Source organism: Coregonus lavaretus (assembly GCF_964263955.1).
Source record: "Coregonus lavaretus genome assembly, chromosome: 16".
In the NCBI taxonomy this organism is placed as follows: Eukaryota; Metazoa; Chordata; class Actinopteri; order Salmoniformes; family Salmonidae; genus Coregonus; species Coregonus lavaretus.
Genome location: NC_140003.1, coordinates 15,156,871 through 15,181,797, shown reverse-complemented (window position 1 = coordinate 15,181,797; position 24,927 = coordinate 15,156,871). Strand labels below are relative to the sequence as shown.

The 24,927-nt window shown below is 41.2% G+C and overlaps 1 protein-coding gene across 1 annotated transcript in view; it reads right to left on the bottom strand.

Moving 5' to 3' along the window:
- The window catches only part of myo3b (myosin IIIB), a 113,458-nt gene that overhangs the window by 75,199 nt on the left and 13,332 nt on the right, over positions 1-24,927 (bottom strand). The window contains exons 5-20 of the mRNA XM_084180130.1: positions 23,065-23,199; positions 22,276-22,380; positions 21,924-22,023; positions 21,112-21,188; positions 20,292-20,437; positions 11,689-11,754; positions 5,899-6,054; positions 2,263-2,347; positions 2,034-2,150; positions 1,827-1,931; positions 1,564-1,647; positions 1,220-1,422; positions 1,019-1,117; positions 780-894; positions 506-632; positions 128-338 (exon numbers count right to left, since the gene is read on the bottom strand). Coding sequence (XP_084036256.1) covers positions 128-338; positions 506-632; positions 780-894; positions 1,019-1,117; positions 1,220-1,422; positions 1,564-1,647; positions 1,827-1,931; positions 2,034-2,150; positions 2,263-2,347; positions 5,899-6,054; positions 11,689-11,754; positions 20,292-20,437; positions 21,112-21,188; positions 21,924-22,023; positions 22,276-22,380; positions 23,065-23,199 — 1,931 coding nt within the window. The remainder of the gene's footprint in view (positions 1-127; positions 339-505; positions 633-779; positions 895-1,018; positions 1,118-1,219; positions 1,423-1,563; positions 1,648-1,826; positions 1,932-2,033; positions 2,151-2,262; positions 2,348-5,898; positions 6,055-11,688; positions 11,755-20,291; positions 20,438-21,111; positions 21,189-21,923; positions 22,024-22,275; positions 22,381-23,064; positions 23,200-24,927) is intronic.

Genomic DNA, 24,927 nt, shown 5'->3' with positions numbered 1-24,927 from the left:
CCATGTGTTTGGTTCTCTACTCAGACGTAAAGGTCACTACAGCTTAATAATATGCAGCAGCATCCACACACACACAGTAGTGTGAAGCACAGTGCAATAACCAAGGACAGAGAGACCTTACACTTACCAGATATTCATATCAGGCTGCAGGAGGGCATTGATGCGGTTGACTATCCAACTGAAGAGGCGTCCGTACAGAGCCTTGGACATGGCGTCCCGGACATCGGTGGCTTTGTCTACAGTATTGGTGCGGATGATGGTCTCTCCACGGGTCACCACACAGTGGGACGTCAGGGCCTCTGTGAGCTCCTCAGGACCGATGCAGAGCAAGGCTGCAGCTGAGGGACAGGGCAGGTGCATGTCAGAGTCACACAGAGCAGCAAGGAAACAACCATTCAGCCATACTGTGTAAATTCACCAATAGGTGGGAATGTTACTATCAATTCTTAACCTGAGCAATAACAAAATAGCTTTTGCTAATAATACTGAAGTACAGTTGTCTTACCATTTTCTAAGGCCTCAACATTAGGCACTTCACTTTTATCAGTCTGGTGTTGGGAAGTAATGGCAGTGAATTCAATATTTCCTGTATTCAAAATGGCGCAGAGAATTCTGTACACAGAATTGACCTCCTGTTAAAAAAGTAAGCACATAAATCAGTGTACAGTGAGTGAAGAAATGCTATGGATATTTAGACATATGTTCTCTTTGTCTTATTTGTTTTAGGAGAAAATATGTTCACACATTTACTTTTAAATGAACAGAGCAACTGCACCTACCTCGTCAGTGAAGCCAATGATGCGGAAACAGTCCTGAATGGCATCAAACTGCTCCTTGTACAGTTTACTGGAGACAATGTCCTGCATCACTTTGCCATGTTGATTTTGAATATATCTAGACAGATACAGTTTTCAGTGCCAGTTTCTGCATTAGTCAAGTGATAAGAAATAACTCACTATATTCAGGCCATATTGAGGTGCCAAGTCATCAAAGCCAAGTAAAGTGATGAAATGCTAACCTGGGGGGTTTCTTGTCAGGTAATCTGTACTTTTTCAGCTTCTCTTGGTGATACAGACCGGCATAGATGTAGTAGAATATGTGGAAGTTTTTCTCTCCCCTAAGAGCATAAAAAGAAACGGTTAACCATCTAGCCAGTGAACTTCAAATGAGGATAACAGTTGTGATTAATAATATCCCAAGCCCATCTTTCCATTCTTACGTGGCCTGTTTGATGACCCTGGACTTCTCCAGCAGGTACTCTGAGATCTTGGCCCCCATGACGGCCCCGGTGGGGGTAAACTTCATCTCCAGGTACTTCCCAAAGCGACTGGAGTTGTCGTTAATGGCCGTGCACGCGTTGCCAAATGCCTCCACCAGGGGGTTCACCTGGAGGATCTTCTCCCGCAGCGTCCGATTGTTTGCCTGGGATCACAGTCAAGCAATAGTTTTTGCATAACTCCCTCCAGAGACAACACAAACTAAATGTGTAGGACTGAATCTATCAGTGTCCAGTCTGCCCATTCAATAATGAATTCCACTGATGTTTTAGCACATACGCAGTACCTTTCCCAGGAAGGTGAGATGCTGGACAATCAGATGGGCACTCTCTGTCTTTCCAGCTCCACTCTCTCCACTGATGATGATGCACTGAAACACAGGGACACATCAACAACAACTTTGTCATCAGGATGTCTCAGACAAGCACATCACTAGATCTCTAAACAAAGATTTGTATTTATTTTATGCCAAATATAACATTATCCATATGAAACGGCATATCACTAAATATGACTTCCCCACACAAAGTGTATCCCCCCCTCAAGTACCTGGTCTTTGCAGAAGGTCACCATGCCCTGGTATGCTGCATCAGCAGCAGCAAAGATATGTGGAGGATTGTCTGCTCGCTTCACCCCATGGTACAGCTTAGAGAACTGTGGACAGACACCCCACATTAGAATATCAATACCGTTCTGTCTTTACAGAGGTTTGAACAGGAATTACGGCACACAATGGCACTGCCGTAGCAAACAAACCTGTGGCGAGTAGATGCTTAGAGTTTGAAAAGGATTGAGAGCGATGAGGATGTCTCCAACGTATGTGTATATCTGCAGCTCATCATATCTCTTCGAGAGGTGTTTGATGATGGTCTCCTGTGGAGAAGAAGAAGGAGAACACATACAGTGTGTACCGTGTACAATACCTACATTATTCACATACCATCCTCTAGTCCAACAACAATGAAGTCAAAGAATGAAATCTTACCTCATCTAGAAACTCCAGGTTCACCAGATCATCATCAGGACTTCTCTCTATTATGAGTGTTTTACGAGTATTGATTCTTTCATGCCTGTTGGAGTAAAGGACATAATAATGTCTTAGAAAGCATTACAGTAACAGAAGAATACAGATACATTACTAATAATACTCTGGATATAAAATCCATTCATTTAGATGGGTTGCTGGTGGCCCATAAGGGTGTTCCCCAGGGAGATCTCCACCATTATCACAGGCTGTGATTGCACTTCATCTCCGTTTGACCTTTCACTCTACAATGGGGCCTACTGGTCAGAGGTCAGCACTGAGGCAGCTGGTGCATTGGGATTATGCAAACCCCCAAGGGCCTATTGTGGTGATGTGTGTGTGTGTGTGTGTGTGTGTGTGTGTGTGTGTGTGTGTGTGTGTGTGTGTGTGTGTGTGTGTGTGTGTGTGTGTGTGTGTGTGTGTGTGTGTGTGTGTGTGTCTACAAACACACATGTAAGCGACTAGATTAAAAAGCCCTTTTGTGAAAAACAACAAACTCTAAAATAACAGTTATCACCACAAAAATATTTCACCCAGAAATTCCAGTCAAGTTCAGATACTAAACCTAACATGAACAATGAAATGGACCAATATCTCAGTCACACAGTGTATCTATTCTATGATAATAAATAGTAGATACACTGAGTGTACAAAACATTAAGGACACCTGCTCTTTCCATGACATAGACTGACCAGGTGAATCCAGGTGAAAGCTACAATCCCTTATTGATGTCACCTGTTAAATCCACTTCAATCAGTGTAGATGAGGGGGAGGAGACAGGTTAAAGAAGGATTTTAAAGCCTTGAGACAATTGAGACATGGATTGTGTATGTGTGCCATTCAGAGGGTGAATGGGCAAGACAAAATATGTAAGTGCCTTTGAACGTGGTATGGTAGTAGGTGCCAGGCGCACCGTTTTGAGTGTGTCAAGAACTGCAATGCTGCTGGGTTTTTCACACGCAACAGTTTCCCGTGTGTATCAAGAATGGTCCACCAACCAAAGGACATCCAGCCAACTTGAAACAACTTTGGGAAGCATTGGAGTCAACATGGGCAAGCATCCCTGTGGAACGCTTTCGACACCTTGTAGAGTCCATGCCCCGATGAATTGAGGCTATTCCGAGGACCAAAAGGGTGTGAAATTCAATATTAGAAAGGTGTTCCTAATGTTTTGTACACTCAGTGTATATAAAAATTTTAATTTAATATTATTTTTTTTTTTTTTTTGTGTCATAAAATGAATAACATGATAGTAAATCTATCCTACGAGTGAACAATGATTTCCCTTTTCGGAAGATTTCATATCACAACATAGGCACAGACACATGCATACACACACATGATAACATACGCACTATACACACACGTACACATGGATTTTGTGTTGTAGATATGTGGTAGTGGATTAGGGGTCTGAGGGCACACAGTGTGTTGTGAGATCTGTTATGAATGTATTGTAATGTTTTAAAAATTGTATAACTGCCTTAACTTTGCTGGACCCCAGGAAGAGTAGCTGCTGCCTTGGCAGGAACTAATGGGGATCCATAATAAATACAAATACAAATATTCTGAGTAGAAATCCTACAGAAGTTCCACAGGGAAACATAATGTCACAAACACACACACACCTGGCATGGCATCAAGACTATCTCATTCAATGGCATGTGTACTATTTTCTTTAGGGACAAGGAAAAGTATTCCACAAACAGATCATTGGGGAAATAACAAGGTAAACAGAATCGTTTCGCAATCACAAACAACTGTTTTTTAATAAAAGCTCACGACATGCCAGATATAAATCATTCAAAATTCCTAATTGAGTGAAAATGCGACCTGCAAGAATGAACAGTTAGCTTTTTCCACAAGTTAATCAATCTGAGACTAAAGTGTTTTATTCCCTCATTGGTTTAATCATATTGGTGGAGGACTGCTCTGTACTAAATGCTCCTCGTTGTCACACTGTTAAAAGATCCATTGGGATAAAAAGCTTTTATTAATCTAACTTTGAGTCAGCACAATCACTCCTATTAAATTAGGCCCACTCCCCTAACTTATTTTTAATTCACATCATTTTAATTTACTTTGACTACACATCATACACTATATATATAAAAGTATGTGGACACCCCTTCAAATTAGTGGATTCGGCTATTTCAGCCACACCCGTTGCTGACGGGTGTATAAAATCGAGCACACCGCCATGCAATCTCCATAGACAAACACTGGCAGTAGAATGGCCTTACTGAAGAGTTCAGTGACTTTCAATGTGGAACCGTCATAGGATGCCACCTTTCCAATTTATCAAATTTCTGCCCTGTTAGAGCTGCCCCGGTCAACTGTAAGTGCTGCTAATGTGAATTGGAAACGTCTAGGAACAACAACGGCTCAGCCGCGAAGTGGTAGGCCACACAAGTTCACAGACAGGACCGCCGAGTGCTGAAGCGCACAGTGCGTAAAAATCGTCTGTCCTCGGTTACAACACTTGCTACCAAGTTACAAACTGCCTCTGGAAGCAAAGTCAGCACAAGAACTGTTCGTCGGGAGCTTCATGAAATGGGTTTCCATGGCCGAGCAGCCGCAGACAAGCCTAAGATCACCATGCGCAATGCTAAGTGTCGGCTAGAGTGGTGTAAAGCTTGCCGCCATTGGACTCTGGAGCAGTGAAAATGCGTTCTCTGGAGTGATGAATCACGCTTCATCATCTGGCAGTCCGACGGACAAATCTGGGTCAGCGGATGCCAGGAGAACGCTACCTGCCCCAATGCATAGTGGTAACTGTAAAGTTTGGTGGATGAGGAATAATGGTCTGAGGCTGTTTTTCATGGTTCGGGTTAGGCCCCTTACTTCCAGTGAAGGGAAATCTTAATGCTACAGTATACACTGACATTCTAGAAGATTCTGTGCTTCCAACTTTGTGGCAACAGTTTGGGAAAGGCCCTTTCCTGTTTCAGCATGACAATGACCATGTGCACAAAGCGAGGTCCATACAGAACTGGTTTGTCGAGATTGGTGTGGAAGAACTTGACTGGCCTGCACAGAGTCCTGACCTCAATCCCATCGAACACCTTTGGGATGAATTGGAACACCGACTGCAGCCAGGTCCAACCGCCCAACATCAGTGCCCGACCTCACTGATGCTCTTGTGGCTGAATGGAACCAAGTCCCCGCAGCAATGTTCCAACATCTAGTGGAAAGCCTTCCCAAAAGGCAAAGGGGGGACCAACTGCATATTAATGCCCATGATTTTGGAATGAGATGTTCAATGCAGGTGTCCACATACTTTTGGTCATGTAGTGTATCTGTTACACTAGTTTGGAGGGACACAACAATTGAAGGAAATGAAACCCTGCCACCCACTGGTGAGAAAACACATTTCGTCTCAGCATTTCATCCAGTTCACTCTGTCTTGCGCCATAGCATTGTCTCTCCAATGCAGATGAATTAATCAGAAATAACAGATACATAACATCATTGGATTGATAGGTTTAACAGATGTAATCTCAGAGAGATACATCAATGAGTTCTGCAGTGGGGATTGTTTTCAGAATTCTTCAACTGAAAATGTTAGCATTTCTCTGAGTTGACGACACACTTACTTGGTCTTGAGTTTGCAGCCCAGGTCTTGTTGCTCGCAGATGAGTGTGGACAGCTGTTGACCGAGAGCCATTTCTTTGCCATGGGCCTGCTTAATGAAGGGGTGTTCCAAGAGGTGGGTCACAGACGGACGAGTCTCAAAATCCTTTATCAGACACCTGTGTAGCGAGAGAACGCAATTACAACATCATAATACATCATAAAGAAGAAGAAAAAAAAAGAACCCAGGTCCAACCTTTTTCTGGGTTTAAACCCTCTGATCACTAATTCAGCTGGTGCATCTTTATATTTGAGTCAACAGACTTTAACATAATAACAAAAACTAAAGAGACACTGAGCACAATGACCTAAACATCTTACAAAGCAGATTTTTCTGGATTATCTCTGACACGGAGATGTAGGTGTTCAGTAGGGTGCTTCTATGGAGCTTCTCATCAGTGCTTCTGTGTCTGAGTGACTGAACACTGTGTCCCCTCTGTGAGCACCACGTGGTCTGGTCATCACCATGGCCCCTAGTGCAAACAGGTCTGTTTCTGGATGGCCCCTATCTGCTATGTGCAGTGTTTACTCAGAGCCCACCTTTTGTCATAGTGGTCATATCCCAGCAAACCGAGAAACATTCCCAGAACATTAGCTACGATTCCCATTAAGTTCTAGTTAGGGTTTTATCTAACATTAGGATAATAACATCCCCAAAAATAATTCTGATTTTTTTTTAAATAAAAATATCCTTGGAATGTTCTCTTAACATTCACTAAAATGTTGTGTACAACATCTGTAATAACTACCACAGAACATTTCCCAAATGTTCTCATTAGGTTTCCAGGTAATGTAATAACACCAAATTACCAGTCATGTTTTTAGAACATACTGCCGCAACAAAATGTGAGAGCAACATTCTGGGAACGTTCTTGCAACATCAGGCGAATGTTTTATACAAACATTTTATAATCATAAGCACAACTGGACAGTTTTTGTGCTATGAAAATAACATTTGCCGCAACCTAACAAATGTTCTGGGACCTTTCACAGAACCAATTGTGGTTAGCTGGGATGTCACTATTCTACTGCCTTTACATTATGATATAATCAATATGAAATATTTTCAATCCAGAGGCAATACATTGTTGTTCAAATAACTTTATATAATTTGTAAAATAATATGTAAAATATGTAGTCCATGGACATGGTGTGATACCGTTTCAAATGGTGAGGGTATTTAAACCAGCTGCCTAGCACTCCATTTGAAATGTACGTTTTTTTAAACAAAATCCCCTGTTTTATTCTGAAAAGACGTTACCAATAGTCATCATACTGTATCTATCCCTTCCATTCAGAATATCCATCATTCTGTACTTAATCTAAACACTTAAATGCCTGAATATGTTTTGGTGTACTGCAACACAACAATGCAGGCAGGCAGGCGAGAGATATGAGAATAACACCAATCTGACTCCTGCTACCTAATCTGGGCTGAAATTCTGCTTGCACTTTCTATCAGTTTTTCTGCTCTGGAAATTAATTCATCGAATTAATTTGTGTCAGGACATTAAGCAGAGGTTGTAGCCATTAGCTGAGCTGTGCAGCCAGGATGCTAAACATCAGGCCACTTTGTTATAAAAGGCAGCTCTTTAGGCTGCACAGGGACAGACACTGATGATGCATTTACTATCAAGAGCAACGACAGTAGTTACCCACCCACCCGCACACACACTGGTCTGGCTGGAGAGTCCTCACAAACAGCCTGCCAGGCCTGATAACATTGTCCACGCTCCACACATTGTAGCCTGGTGGGCTTTGTTTGAGGAGATTATTTCTGATCTGATATAATACAATCCATTACCTCATACTACTGAGAGAGAACGATTAAAAAAACACCCAATAAAATGCATTGCATCTGAATATGGATAGAAGTGGATGCATTACTATAAGACAGGGATCATCAACTATATACAGCCGCGGGCCGATGTTTTCTTGAGCGGATGGTCATGGGGCTGGAACATCATTACGAATAATTTGTAGACCGCAAATTGATGGCAAGAAGCCCAAACAGATATAACATTTGACTAAAACATAGTAATTTCAAACCTTGCTTACAATCTGGAACAGATTTCCAAAATGTACATCACTTGGAGCTGATTTGGTGTTGTTTTTACAATATTTTATGTCCCCCACCCCCCTTTTTTTTGTTGCTCAGAAAACTTGGGGAGGACAAATAAAATCACCATCAGTTGGGGAACCCTGCTATAAGGAACAAATCAAGTAATGGTTGTATGAGCTGTGTTCGCGAAGAATGAGAGAGAATAATGGGGGCGGCAGGTAGCTTAGTGGTTAAGAGCGTTGTGCCAGTAACCGAAAGGTCGCTGGTTCTAATCCCCGAGCCGACTAGGTGAAAAATCTGTCGTTGTGCCCTTGAGCAAGGCACTTAACCCTAATTGCTCCTGTAAGTCGCTCTGGATAAGAGCGTCTGCTAAAATGACTAAAATGTAAAATAACTGAGTTTTTTAAGAGAAGCAATAAAGACGTCAGCGTTCTCAATAAAGAACATAAAAATGAAAACAATGAGGATCCTTACAATAAACAAAAAGTATTCACACCCCTTGACTTTTCCCACATTTTGTTGTGTTCAGGGGTTGGAACCTGTCCAGGGAACAGAACCGAAAACCGACGTAATGTTTCTAAGAAACAGAAACGGAAATGGGATCAAAAGTGATCCATACTGTTCTGGAACAGAAATGTTATTTTAAAAGCATGGGAACCGGTTAATAACGTTCTTTTACATTCCAGCCATTTTTTTCTAGTCCGACAAAGAAACGCAACAAAGCCCTCACTCTGTCAATCAGAAACTTATTCCAGTGTCTGCCTGCAAGCTGAAAATCTTTGCCAGTGTGTGTTTAGGCTACCTTCCCCTCCCCCCTCCGAAGCATAGTCTACTGTACTGCTGTTACAGGCGTAATTCAGAAGATAGGGAGAGAGATTTTTTATTAGCTAGAGAAGAAATATGAACTTTTTCAATGCTAGTTAAAGATAATATAGGCCAAGTTATCAAGTTTCACATTGGATTTATTAACTACAAAAAGGTAAGAGGTGTCTTCAATTCTGGTGCCGCTCTGCACACACAAGCTTGTTCGTTAGCTAGCTCAAAGGACATTTAAAGTTCCTCAATAGAAGCCGCTCCTCCTAGGTATAATTCTGTGGACCTAGCTAATTCAGATAATGCATGTCATAACAAGATGCCCAGTGCTTCAAGCCTCTCTGGGTCATGGCTAGAAGGGATCCATATTTTGTCAAATTAACGTCAAAAGTACAAATGAATTAAAAATGAAAAGCTTAAAATGTCTTGAGTCAATAAGTATTCAACCCCTTTGCTATGGCAAGCCTAAATAAGTTCAGGAGTAAAAATGTGCTTGACAAGTCACATAACAATTTGCATGGACTCACTCTGTGTGCAATAATAGTGTTTGATCTGATTTTTGAATGACTACCTCATCTCTGTACCCCACACATACAATTATCTGCAAGGTCCCTCAGTCGAGCAGTGAATTTCAAACACAGATTCAACCACAAAGACCAGGGAGGTTTTCCAATGCCTCGCAAAGAAGGGCACCTATAGAGGTGTAAAAATAAACAAGTCCCTTTGAGCATGGTGAAGTTATTAATTACACTCAGTTTTTGGAGAAGAAGGAAACCGCTCAGGGATTTCACCAATGCTCAAGGAGGCCAATGGTGACTTTAAAACAGAGTTTAATGGCTGTGACAGGAGAAAACAGAGGATGGATCAACAACATTGTAGTTACAATACTAACCTAATTGACAGAGTGAAAAGAAGGAAGCCTGTACAGAAAAAAAAGATTCAAAAATATGCATCCTGTTTGCAACAAGGCACTAAAGAAATACTGTAAAAAATTTGGCAAAGCAATTAACTTTTTGTCCTGAATACAAAGTGTTATGTTTGGGGCAAATCCAATACAACACATTACTAAGTACCACTCTCCAAATTTTCAAGCATAATGGTTGCTGCATCATGTTCTGGGTATGCTTGTAATCATTAAGGACTGGGGAGTTTTTTCAGGATAAACAGAAAATGGAATTGAGCTAAGCACAAGCAAAATCCTAGAGGAAAACCTGATTCAGCTGGCTTCCACTAGACACTGGGAGATTAATTCACCTTTCAGCAGGACAATAACCTAAAACAAAAGGCCAAATCTACACTGGAGTTGCTTACCAAGAAGACAGTGAATGTTCCTGAGTGGCCGAGTTACAGTTTTGACTTAAATCTACTTGAACATCTATGGCAAGACCTGAAAAATGTTGTCCAGCAATGATCAACAACCAATTTGACAGAGCTTGAAGAATTTTGAAAAGAATAATGGGAAAATGTTGCACAATGCAGGTGTGGAAAGCTCTTAAGAGACTTACCCAGAAAGACTCACAGCTGTAATCACTGCCAAAGGTGCTTCAACAAAGTATTGACTCAGGGGTGTGAATACTTATGTAAATTCGATATCTCTATTTCATTTTCAATACATTTGCAAACATTTCAAAAAACATGTTTTCACTTTGTCATTATGGGGTATTGTGTGTAGATGGGTGATAAAAAAATATATTTTATCAATTTTGAATTCAGGCTGTGACACAACAAAATGTGGAATAAGTCAAGTGGTATGAATACTTTCTGAAGGCACTGTAAATGCCATCAAAATCAGCTTCTTTAGGGTACCTATAACACAACATCACCAACTATTTGTTACTGTGCATGTGGGCCTTGAACCATCTCAGCTCTCCAGCTTCATCAAATTATTAAATAACAAGGCACACTAAGGTATAACATCATTAAAGCAGGGTTTTCCTACGTGCATTATGAAACAAAAAGGCCTGTATGATAGGCCTTATGACAGGGGCTTCATTCCAAGCAAAGCTTTAACAATATAATAAGGCAGTAGTGCACAGGTAATACAACTATAGATTGGACTCAGCTACAGCTTCTAATCCATCTCTGACTGATGAGTCTACTACCCCTAATGGATTCACAGCTGTACTGTTTGATGTTTTCATTATTAATAATGAATTAATAACCACTGCCTTTCAATCTATTCCACCACTAATAATATCAACACAGAGGGAAGACAATCACCTCCCACAAATAACACCTGAAGAAATAGATTGCCTCGCTCTCTGCCCCAACTTGCACTGCATGCAAGATATTAAGGTTGTATATTCAGCGAGACTATTATTGGCCAATGTTGACATTATTTGTTTTCCACACTGGAGGGACTGATTATTTATCTCGTCCTAAAGATATAACTGATAATTCAGCAGAATGAGTTTTTTCCTCTGTGACAGATTTACGCAAATTAAAATCGAGGAAATGCGAGGAAGAAAAAAAGGGTTGAGACAATCTAGCTTAAAAAAGATCCATTTCTAGTCCTTTCCATTTCCAGTGATCAAAGGATGCCCAGAACCAAATGCGTAACCAGTGCATTCTGCCCCTTTGGCCAAATGGGAAAACATTGAGGTCTCACCATTGAAACCCATTCAAATATTGTAAAAGGCTTGTGTTGTTTAAAAAGTAAGAATTAATATATTTTGTTGTCATCACCATTAACCAACTGCATTGGCGCCAGTTGGTTGCAATTACTTCAAAGACTAAATAAACACAAATAAACATGTATAGCTAAATTCTCCCAATGGAATAGACCCAACATCCTCATTACTGTGTAAGTAAGTGTAGAGAAACACATTCATTTCAGCAGGAAGCAACTTCATTGTCATAGAAAGAGCAGGATACTCACTGGGCAATGAAGTGACTGAAGCTTCTGCACCACTCCTCTGGATTGCGTAATGTAGGGGAAGGGTTTCTGAAACGAAACACACAACACAAAAATCATCATTGAAAAATGTATATTGAACTGAAACGTTTAAGTTATTGATGGTGTTGTTGTTGGCCTAAACACGATAGTTCTCATGAGACTGGAGCGTCAGAATGGTTGGGTATAATCTGAGTGCTGAGAATAGTCAATGACAAATGAAAACAGCTCCTCAACTGTCTGACAGGAAGCATCTGCCAGCGGGAGCCAAAGTTACGGGAGCCAGTAATACCTCTGTCAGCAGCATTTAAAGAGACCATCTATAATGAGGCAAGCACCTCAAGACTAGTTCAGTTGATAATATCGGGATGGAGCCAGGGCAGTACCAATGTGATGAGGTGTGAATGACGGAGTCAGGCGCAGGAGGTAAAACACCGAAATCAAGAGTTTATTCAGTGTACAATAATGCAGCGCATATAGCGACAGAACGAAACTAGCACAAGGGAAAATCAACCTTGGCTGCATACAAGTAAAGAGTAGCTCAACCGAGCTACTCACTCTCACAACGAACAATCACTCACAAAGGACAAGGGGGCAGAGGGAACACTTATACACAGACTAATAAGGGAATGAGTACCAGGTGTGTGTGATTGACAAGACAAGACAAATGGAGTGATGATAAATGGAGCGGTAGTGGCTAGTAAGCCGGTGACGACGAACGGTGAAACCTGCTTGAGCAAGGAGGAGCGGCAGCCTCGGCTGAATTCGTGACAACCAAGGCTCAACAACAGGGCGTTACCATTCCACTAGTTCAAAACATGCTAATCAAAGAAAATAAAGAAATAATGTAATGTAATGGGGAAGATAGTGATTAAAGTTATGATTTTGCTCATACTGTAATTTTGGATAGGGTGCTTATATACACTTAAGCTTTCAAACATAATTTTCAACTTTCATCAACTAATTTCTAAAATGGAGACAGCTTTGTACATCTGAGGCATGAAAAAACAACCAAGAACAAATGGTTCTAATTTCTTTGATAAGAAAACATTATCAATAACAAAGCTTTGTGATAGTCCCGCGTAGCTCAGTTGGTAGAGCATGGCGTTTGCAACGCCAGGGTTGTGGGTTCATTTCCCACGGGGGGCCAGTATGATTTTTTAAAAACAAAATATATGTATGCACTCACTAACTGTAAGTCGCTCTGGATAAGAGCGTCTGCTAAATGACTAAAAATGTCAAAAATACACATATATGAGAGCCTTTTAAACGTCTTTATTTTTCTGAGGGAATGTGTCATTATTTTGCGCACTAAGTCACACACGTCTTTGATAGAGACTCAGAGTCAGACAGACAGTCCTTTCTGAAGTGCAGATCAAAGCCTTGTAATGGACTGCTTCAATGCAAAATATAATATGAGCCCGCAGCAATGCTCTTGCCTTGATGTTGTACCACTGCACTGCTTATATATTACAAAGTCAATACACCAGCACATTGGTGATAACACTGTCAAGTACCCTCATTGTGCTTACAAAATCAGGCATTTTTCCTTCCAGTATATGTGGGAGCACTAACTCATATTGTAAACACAATTGGCTTATTTAAATCTAGGTCCAGGCACTACTTGTGCTGTCAAACGTGTGTCAAAGTGGATTGAGGCAGAATCAGTGGTTCTCAGCTCTACTTTTGAAGCCCTAAGTCTGCTACTAAGCTCAGGAGAAAGACAAAAAAGCATGCTTGTGTCCTACATGAATATGATACTTTGTATGCAGAGCTCATAATTCTTACCATTTTCCTAATAGACATAAAAAAACTGTCAGATAATTTACATGAATCCTGACAGCCAATGTCATACAGTAGATATAGTTCTAGAGCATAGCAGGGATAATCAACTAGATTCAGCCACAGGCTGATTTTTTCTTGAGCAGATGGTCAGTGGGCCGGAACATAATAACAAATAATTTGTAGACTACAAATGTATCGCAAGAAGCCCAAACAGATATAATATTTGACTAAAACATAATCATTTCAAACCTTGCTTATATTTGTATACAATCACGTCTCTCTATTATGCGTGGGAATAATTGGGAACAGATTTCCAAAATGTAAATAACTTGGAGCTGATTTCCTGGTGTTTTTACAGTTTTTTATGTCCAACAATGAAAATGCCCCCCCAAAAATAAATAATAATAATAATAAATTGTGGGCCAAATAAAACCACCTGCGGGCCACGAGTTAGGGAACCCTGGGAATGCACAGGGTATCATATATAAAGACACTATCTGCTAGTCTTTGAACTTTGAGGGGGCAACAGCATGAAAACAAAGTGATCCTGATGGCCTAAATAGCAGCACTACGGGAAACACAGGAAAGACTTCTTCTGTGGGCCAACCGCTCAAACTCCAGCTCATCTATCATCAGAGAGCACCAGCAGTTCTGTTGAGCACACATGAATGAACACGGAAAAGTGCTGCACATTATTCTCTACTGTCTTCTTCAGGCTCGCCACCAACACATGATACTGTAGCAGGGACAGTAAGGGTGCATCAGAGTGTGCCTCCATGGAATAACTGCATAACAGATAGACAGAGCCATTCTAAACACAACCAATATCCTATCACCTCAGAGGTCGAAACGGCAGATGTGTATTAGATTATGTTAAAAGCTATAGGATATTGAACGAGGGAAGTAGCGTGATCAGTACAATACATTTTCTCTAAGATATCTGTTGGATAGTCACAAACAATCAAATACGATTTGAAAAAAAATAGCATAATTAGATCAGAAACCTTTCCAGCCTGTGTTCTATTACTACTACATTTCTCCGAACAACCAGTGATGAGTTTTCAAAACAAATGTCCACACAATGTTGAAAAATTATTGTGGCGAAGTAACTACATTCGTTTATAAGCCATAGCGTGACTCTAAATCATTACAAGCCATTTGAAAAACGACCACTGATCGTTTGTGGTAAAAAGTCCCACAGAGAGATACAAACATGGGTCGTGTACAGTACAAGATCCAGCATTATTCTAAAGTCATAGTGTAAGAACACTTTTAAAGTCTCAAAGGATAAGATGTTCCAACTTTCAAAACAGGTCTATTTTGGCTAGCCACAGCAGTCAGACTGCAGGAAAATGAACAGATTCTAATCGGATATGCAAAAAAATAGGATTTAAGTCACTTCAAACTGCCAATGTGAACAAGGCTTTACAGACTATGATGGATTGACCAGTTGACATGTAGTCAATAGTAATCTTCCACATACAAAATGCCGAACAATTGTTGTGAAAAGTATGTGCCAAAAGCTGTGTGAGTTAACTTTGAAATGAACGTATCTCAATCTAAAAGTCTCACAGTTTATAGAAGAGTAAGCATAAATCTTAACCCCAACTCCAACCTTTCATGTGCATAAAAATCACCAGGGCTGAATGTCAAGTTCACAATACAAGAATCACAGTTTACATTCTGCTAAGACTTATGTTTACATTTAACATTGAACCAAGGCTTGCATACTGTGCTGCTGATGGTCAGGTGTCAATTTCAAAATCGGACCCTTATCAAATACGTTCCAAAATGGATGAACAGTATTGTTAAAAGAAAACATTCTTGTCTTTCATTCTTGACTGTTCTGCTCTGCAGCCTTTACATTACCTGTGGCTTTTGGCTGGTGTATTGCTTCTCGCCTGAACACTGGTTGGGATTCCGCTCACTTGCCCTATGATTTCATTAGCCTTTGTTGGCTCTGACAACCCATCATCTACTCCCATTATCTCCCTCACTTCACATCTCTTTCCAGACAGGTACAAGCCCAGTTATATACAGTGAGCTCCAAAAGTATTGGGACAGTGACACATTTTTTGTTGTGTGCTGTAAGTGCTGTAATCTCTAAACGGTTAATGTGATATGGATGGAAATACCTTCAAATTAAAGCTGACAGTCTGCACTTTAACCTCACAGTCATTGAATCATTTCAAATCCAAAGTGCTGGAGTACAGAGCCAAAACAACAAAACATTTGTCACTGTCCCAATACTTTTGGAGCTCACTGTATATTGCTAATATCCACTGGGATCTGTGCGAATAAACACATAATTTACCTTTAACCTTCACAGGCTTTTTACACCACACATCTCCCTATGACTTTACACAGGACTTTACTCAGGGTTTGGCAAATACAGCATGGAGAATATTGGCTCAAGCAATTAACCTTTCCACATATTGAATATCTGAGAGCATCGTCTCAAGTTTCCGTAATTAATTCTGCAGTTAACCGTTTTACAGCTTCACCCTTTTACATGCTCCATTACCCACATTCATGATAACCATGGGCCCCACATATATGACATCCTATAAAGCAGGCAAAATCACATCCAATCTTCTCATCATGATATGATGTAGGGCATATAATCTGTTTCCCGTAGTGCAGAATCTGTGATTGGCTCTTGGAGGTCTATCTGCAACTGATTAGCTCCCGGGCCGGCATTAGTTTACTGTTAAAAGTGATTTACAATGGTGTTGGAATCAATACAATTCTTTGTATCTGATGCTATCTGTGGAAAAGAGCAAGCAGCAGGTATGAATGGAGTGGAGGAGCAGAGCAGCTTCCCTGACAGCGATCTGAACTCCTCTCACCACTTCAAACTGGTAGCTGTGAAAGGGATACCTTCTGTGCAAGTTCCCATCGCAAATCTAAAGCTCTATCACATGGCCTGCAGTAGTCCTGCCTGTGTTCAGCCCCAGTGTCAATGGCCCCAGAGGCCTGGCTACGTTAATGGTGCTGTTGTTTTATCTACACAGTGAGTCCACACCCTAAGGCCACTCCATCTGTTGTATGACATGGAGGAGATACTGCAGTACAGCGAGGGGCATAGTCCTGAGCCAGCCAAAACAACCAGAACCCTCTCAGATCTCAACCCAGGGTTCACATACTGCTATCTTCATCACAGAAGGATATAGGTGAAGCCAGAGAGATGCATCAACTAGATTTAGATGGTGACACTGAATATGCAGTTATTGCCATATTTCATAAACACATCCATTGTGTTTATACCCAATATAGACCATGTTTGGAATGGTAATGTCTTACTCAAATGACTGCCTCGCCTGGTTCACCAACTACTTCTCAGATAGAGTTCAGTGTGTCAAATCGGAGGGCCTGTTGTCTGGACCTATGGCAGTCTCTATGGGGGTGCCACAGGGTTCAATTCTTGGGCCGACACTTTTCTCCGTGTATATCAATGATGTCGCTCTTGCTGCTGGTGACTCTCTGATCCACCTCTACGCAGACGACACCATTTTGTATACATCTGGCCCTTCATTGGACACTGTGTTAACAAACCTCCAAACGAGCTTCAATGCCATACAACAATCCTTCAGTAGCCTCCAACTGCTCTTAAACACTAGTAAAACTAAATGCATGCTTTTCAATCGAACGCTGCTGGCACCCGCCCACCCGACTAGAATCACCACTCTCGACGGGTCTGACCTAGAGTATGTGGACAACTACAAATACCTAGGTGTCTGGTTAGACTGTAAACTCAACTTCCAGACTCACATAAAGAATCTCCAATCCAAAGTTAAATCTAGAATCGGCTTCCTATTTCGCAATAAAGCCTCCTTCACTCATGCTGCCAAACATCCCCTCGTAAAACTGACTATCCTACCGATCCTTGACTTCGGCGATGTAATTTACAAAATAGCCTCCAACACTCTACTCAGCAAATTGGATGTAGTCTATCACAGTGCCATCCGTTTTGTCTCCAAAGCCCCATACACTACCCACCACTGTGACCTGTACGCTCTTGTTGGCTGGTCCTCACTACATGTTCGTCGTCAAACCCACTGGCTCCAGGCCATCTATAAATCACTGCTAGGCAAATCCCCGCCTTATCTTAGCTCATTGGTCACCATAGCAGCACCCACCCGTAGTCTACGCTCCAGCAGGTATATCTCACTGGTCATTCCCAAAGCCAACACCTCCTTTGGCCGCCATTCCTTCCAGTTCTCTGCTGCCAATGACTGGAACGAATTGCAAAAATCTCTGAAGCTGGAGACTCTTATCTCCCTTAATAACTTTAAGCATCAGTTGTCAGAGCACCTTACCGATCACTGCACCTGTACACAGCCCATCCGAAATTAGCCCACCCAACTACCTCATCCCTATATTATTTATTTTGCTCTTTTGCACCCCAGTATCTCTATTTGCACATAATCTCTTGCACATCTAGCATTCCAGTGTTAATACTATTGTAATTATTCTGCACTATAGCCTATTTATTGCCTTACCTCCATAACTTGCTACATTTGCACACACTGTATATATATTTTCTGTTGTATTTTCTGACTTTATGTTTTTTTTACCCCATATGTAACTCTGTTGTTTTTATTGCACTACTTTGCTTTATCTTGGCCAGGTCGCAGTTGTAAATGAGAACTTGTTCTCAACTGGCTTACCTGGTTAAATAAAGGTGAAATAAAAATAAAAAAAAACTCATAGGAATAATCTTGGGATTTACACAACAGATTAATAAATATACTGTGCCATTGAGTGAACTGTGAGATGGAAATACAGGAATGTGTGCAAAGACATACAATCTTATGTCATAAAGAAATATAGCATGTTTTAGTGTCTGTGACATTTTTTATAAAACCTATTATTCCCAAGGACAATACTTTATCAGGAGAAGCCACTGATTATGGCAATTTAAAGAGCTACTAAAGCATGTGTGGAACACTCGCAGGAAACAATAATTACATCTACCTCATTACAATCATTAAATCTACCTAATTACAATCATTAAATCTACCTCTTTACAATCATTAAATCTACCTCATTACAATCATTACATCTATCTCACTACAATCATTAAATACACTCATTACAATCATTAAATCTACCTCATTACAATCATTACATCTATCTCACTACAATCATTAAATACACTCATTACAATTATTAAATCTACCTCATTACAATCATTACATCTATCTCACTACAATCATTAAATACACTCATTACAATCATTACATCTACCTCATTACAATCATTAAAGAAATACATCTTGTATCACTATCATTTCTGTGCTCAAATTGCAGAATAAAAGTGCATCAACACACAGATACACAATTTTGTAACACATGTCCTCTGTTTCAAATAGAATGCACATACAACAGACAGACACTGTCAGGCAACCTCCTCTTATACGTTTGACTGCCTTGTTGTATTGATGGGAAAATATATTGGAGACAGATGACATGTTAACAGAATCATTTCACGGTTCAGTGTGCCCGTACTGTGATTTATCCTGGAGCCGCCCAGCCAAAGGTCCCAATTCCATGATTTATGGACCAAGGCGAAATATCTATTTTGATTTTTAAACGAAACCCCAGTTTTAACAATGGTAGATTGCTGCACGTGTCTAACTCTATTCATATTCCAAATCTCTCATGAAGTCAAATTATTTCATTAAAAGGTGATTAAGAAAAATGGATGAATGATAAAAGAAGAGAAATGCACATGCCCTTCCATTGTTTATCATGACCTCTAGTAAATGTTATCTAAGGGCAATTAAAATCCTTGACACAGAAAGCAAAACCTGCTCTGGTACTGTATCAATAGCTGCATCTATTTTAGGTGTTGTCTGTTGTTTTCATCCTTCCACCAAAACAGGCCAATCACCAATTCAGCACTATACAGAATTTAGGAGCTGACCATGTGTACATCCCACTGAAAAGGTTCCATCCTATCAAATCAGATGACTGAATGCATGCCTCCTTCCAGACCCAGCAGAGTGTTATTCCAGGCTTGTGATTTGGGAGCGTTTGTTTGACCAGGACAGCTTCCTCTGAGCCTGTAATTGCTGTGACCTGTTTTACGTTCACTTGAGTTTGGTGTGATAAACCTCTGCTGTAGCTCCCATAACTAGTACTGCGACACGATGCATGCTTGTTTCTCATCAGGTTTGGTGGGGTGGAGATAACACTGTGATGGGTGGCTGGTGACAGCCTCATCTCAATGTGAATGGAGCTAATCACCAATGCAAATTGCAATCAGAAGGGCACATCCTCACCAAACTGAGAGATAATTGTGCGATTGTGCCAACAGTAAAAGGTCAGCCACTTGTACCATCAAACCTTTCAAATAATCATGAATCAGAAATTGTGTCTACATCAGAGGAGAGTTTTTAGATTAAATAACAGATTTAAGGGTAAGGCCAAATATCGTTCCATTAACTCTTGATCAGTTCTGATCCGTTTATCATTTTGCAATTTTCTATTCATTTAGCCTTGTAGCTTGGAAACACGCATTGTAGCACGCTAATTATTTTCCTGATTTAATGCATTTATACCAGGTCTATACTGCATTTCATGACCACACAAAATGACATTAAGAATCTTTACAATTTCTTGCCATATTTGGCATTTCATAATTTTTCAGAGAAAGGGCCCTGTGATGATTCACTCCTAAATTCAGTTTACCATTGTCCTCCAGCCAAAATCAAAAGCTTTTTATGAAAGTGCAGCTGCTGCTGTGTGTCTGGTCTGCCCCAGCCTGCTGTGTGCTGAGGGAGCCCTCTAGTGCCTTACCGTGGGATCTTGAAAAGGGCTTTGACGGGGTGCATCTCAGACAACGGGGGGTCTCCATCAGCCAGCTCTATGGCTGTGATGCCCAGTGACCACACGTCACAGCGGGCGTCATACGTGGAGTCATACTGCTGCTCACAGGCGATGACCTGGGACGACACAGGCAGGATAAGCATGACACAAGCAGGTAGACACTTCTCATGCAAGTTGCTGCCATGTTTCTTACTGTCCAGGATGATATGATGATAATGCCTTCGCAACAGTGAGGTACTGACTGTTTTTGTGGACCTTTTCAAATCAACATTACAATGTGTATTTTAAACACAGGCAATTATAAAATGATTTGATCGTCTTCTCCATTGTTGTCCAAACCTTATCTGATTCCAGCAGTTAAATTCATTCATCAGATAAGGGAAGTTGCAACTGGTATTGGAGCTCCCTTCTCTCACCATCAAAAATCATTACTGAGACCAAAATGAACAGCCTCCTTTATTCTAATTGCCCCTGAGGACCCCTCCTACCAGCCCAATCATCATGCCTCATTTCTGCCAAACAGTAAGCTGGGGCAGCAGACTCCCAGCTATTAACCTTGGGGCAACCTCAAGAGCAGGGAGCGTGGAGGGGAATGCACAATGACAAGGGGGTTTTACATTTTGAACAGCCTCAGCAGAGTACATACTCACTCGTCTATCTCTCTCTACAGTCCACATAGCACATCTAATGCAACTCAATGGTGTCATCATGTAGGATATTTTGGCGCTTAGGGTTCTCATGCAATTGCAAGCAAAGGGGTTTAGTGGGGCATGTAAAAAAAAAGGCTAACCTCAGGTGCCATCCAAAAGGGAGTGCCAACGGATGTGTTTCTTCTCAAACGTGCACTCGTCAGCTGAGCAGAGACACCTGGATAGAATTTAGGCTAATTAATAAATCACCTCATTCTCAGTGCATCAGTCTTTGGTCCAAAATAAGATTGTTTGTTTTATACCACATTATAGCCTGTTATAATTACATATTCACAGTTGTTTAATATGCTGTCGTGCATCTGTGTGCATATTACATGAATGTGAATTACAGAGGGAAAGTGTGTGTGAATCAATCAATAGCAATATGGCATATCATTTGGTGTGGCAACCTGCCATACCAACATAAATTGGCAATAATAATTTCAAATTAAGTGGGACAGATTTTTATCAGCAGGAGTCCACTTCATTCCAAACACACAAGGACATAAACATGCCCGGGGCAACTCAGAGTCATTTGCCAGAGCAGTTTTCTTTTCATATGCAAAGGATAAAATAATGCAATTTAAATTAGCAATAATAGCCTTAGGTTAAGCTATGGTCCATGAAATACAAAGATGTTACATAGGGTAGGGGGGAAGAAATATGTGGACTGCATCGAAGCATTGATGCCCATATGCTTGTATTCATCATATACCCTTTATCAATTTTTGTGGACAAAAATACATAGATTAACTTTCAACTATGATAAATCATCTGTTAAATGAAGACCGAGACAGAAGAAACAGAGCCCACAAACAACTTCCCAGAGTCTCCCTGTAATATGCATGTATCTCTTTCTACAAGCCATCAATTGGCCAAAGTGCCCCCACAACAGGATAACACAAGCCATTACCAAAGTCAACGAGTTTGACCCCTCCCTCGGTGGTCAAAAGGATGTTGTTTCCTTTGACGTCACGATGGATAATCCGGTTGTTGTGTAAATGCTGGAGACCCTGGCAGGCGGGAGGAGGGAAACAAAGGGGGGCTTAATAAGTGTCAGTAACCCCATTATTAACGGTTTGTGATTAGTACAATTTCAAATAAAGCTGTCTACTGCCATGCATATCAAAGAGCTCTCCCTGCTGTTTAAAGGGATGGACATCTTTTACTCCCACACCCCGCCACCACCTGAGTCAATCCCCTGCCCACTGTGTGTGGATGCCAGCCCCTTCTGTCATTAGGTGTTTTGCAGTTGGCCATCTTACCAAGAGGGCGCCGCATAAGATGTATGCGATAACGGGTTCCAGCAGTCGCTGGCCCCGCATGAGCAGGCCTTTGATGAGATCGGTGACTGAGCCCCCGTTGCACAGCTGTGTGTGTGTGTGTGAGAGAGAGAGAAAGAGAGAGAGAGAGAGAGAGAGAGAGAGAGATAGAGAGAGAGAGAGAGAGAGAGAGCGAGAGAGACAGAGAGAGAGAGAGAGAGAGAGAGAGAGAGAGAGAGAGACAGAGTGAGAGAGAGAACAGCGGCTCCTCCATCACTCACCACTCTAGATTATGATTCATCACACAAGAGCCATCCCTCCCACACATACAACTAGACTGGCGTCACGAATCCTTCTTCCAGAGCTTTTAAACATGCGATTTTCCCCAGTGTAGGAGGGTGACCTCCTCTCAGCTCTGCCATGGATTTCCCTCCCATGATTTAAAGTAAATCTACTGTTTGTGATCCTTCTACTTCTCAAACAGTCAACAACAAAGATGGGCTGCAGATATTGTAAGACTATGGTGATCATAGTGGAGGAGATGTAACACAGGAGATAAAGTGCAGCTACTTATATTGAGCACAACCAGACTGTAATGTTTGAATAGCAAACACCACTGGGCTATATTGCCTCCCGTGACAAAGTCATACAGTATGTGCACTTTAATGATTAACTACATATATGCAGTGCTGAAGATGTACAGATGTTATAGATATACAGTATATGACTGGACTGTAAAGCTGGGCAAAGTCTTACTTTATAAGCAAGACAGAATAACCCAGGGGATCTCACCTCTAGAACCAACCATAGCTGTCCGCCTGAGAGGTCGTCTGACTTGTAGAACATGCCGTAGAACTTGACCACGTTGGGGTGGTTGGACAAGGTCCTCAGGATGTTGTACTCAGCCTCAATCTCCTCATCAACATCCTTTGACAAGGAGAACACATTAACATCAGTCACACCCCATTTTGACTGTGGAACAACACATCATTCATAAGAAGACACACAACAAACTGTCCTGAAACTTCTGACATAAAAAAAAAGGATGTTGAAATTAGATTATAAGGAAACTAAAACACCTTCAATCACAGCCCGGAACCATTAAACACTGGGGAAACTAGTTACTGGTCAGATGTACCAATGGAGTGTCTTCTACATCAGTTTAAATCTCAGTGGAAGTGAAGAAAAAGCATCACAGAGGCAGTACTCCTCTTCCTGGCTGTGTGAAATATACTGTCAGTGGTCTAATCAAGGAGAGGGATGAGCAGGGAAGCAGCTACATCTTCATACCCGGGCAGGCAGGGAGCTGCAGCAGGGGGCTAGCAAGAGAGCCATAAGAGGGATTGGAGCACTGACACAATCATAAGCAAGCACTCAGCTCTGAATCTCACAAACACACAACATGGCGCCACTGCAGGGCCCATGGTCCCAGGCATCAGCACCACAGACAGGTCTAGCAGCTTGCTGCACATCACTAAGGTAATGACACATGCATAATTGGGAAGGGAGATACAGTGACTGGTTAGGATGACTGTGGAAAGTGGGTGTAGAAATGGAGTGAAAATAGATGAAAATGGAAACAGGTGGGCAGTGGCATGTCCAGAAAATGTTGAATGGGTTGGCCAAGGTAGGCCACAGACCCAGTTTAGGGGGGGCATAACATTTTGAACCTTAATCAATCGCAAGGTGGATTTTTCAATATAATTATAATGGTTCAACGCATGAAATGCTTCAGCCCTTATATAAATCAATTCCAAAAGTATTGTTACAGTGTTTGCATGGAAGGTCAGGATTTTATATAAGGGTATTAGCATACAGCAGTAAATTCACTTGAAAGAGCCATCCAGAGAGAGAATTATACCGTGATATTCGGGGGGGTCTCCATTCTTTTTAAGGGACCTCCTATGAAAATGTTTTATGGCCTTTTTAGTAAAGACATTTAATTTAACTGTAAAAATGTATTACTTTTTAATTTGTCATGAACACAATCAGACATTATGTTTTTATCTGATTGTCAAACAAATCACTTCAAAAAGTAGTTAAGTAGGTTACTTGCGCACTTTTGTCTACTCCAAAATAAGGCCAGCATCTGAACAGTGCACTGTGCACCCGCCATTTGAATGGAAAGGGACATCTATTACAAACACCATAAGTGTAATGACAAAGTGGCGCGTATTCATGGGTGCCAGGCTTCCCCAAAATGTTTTACAATAAAAAGAGAAACAAACGTAGAAAACTGTTTCTCATTCGTGTCTATCCATGTTTCATAATTTTCACAAGAGGCTCATTCGCAAGTGGCATAATTCGCAAGAGGCTGAATCTATTTCACCAGAGAAAGCATTGGAGTGAAGCAAACATCACCCCTCTGTCTTAGTATCTGTAGACCGTGTATCTCATTCTGTCTGATACATGGGCTACACATACTAAGACAGGGGCGCTGTTTCGCTCGATTGAGGAGTCTTGCTGTCGGTCAATATATTCACAGACGACCTATCAGAGCTCAGAATTTCTGAGGGGGCCACTGGTGTGGCCAACCTGGGCCACCCCATGGACACGCCACTGTAGGTGGGGAATCTACTAGAGAACAGTAAACACAGGGATAGGTACAGGAGGAGGAGTAGGCAGGTACAGGGAAATAAGCAAATAAACTTGCTC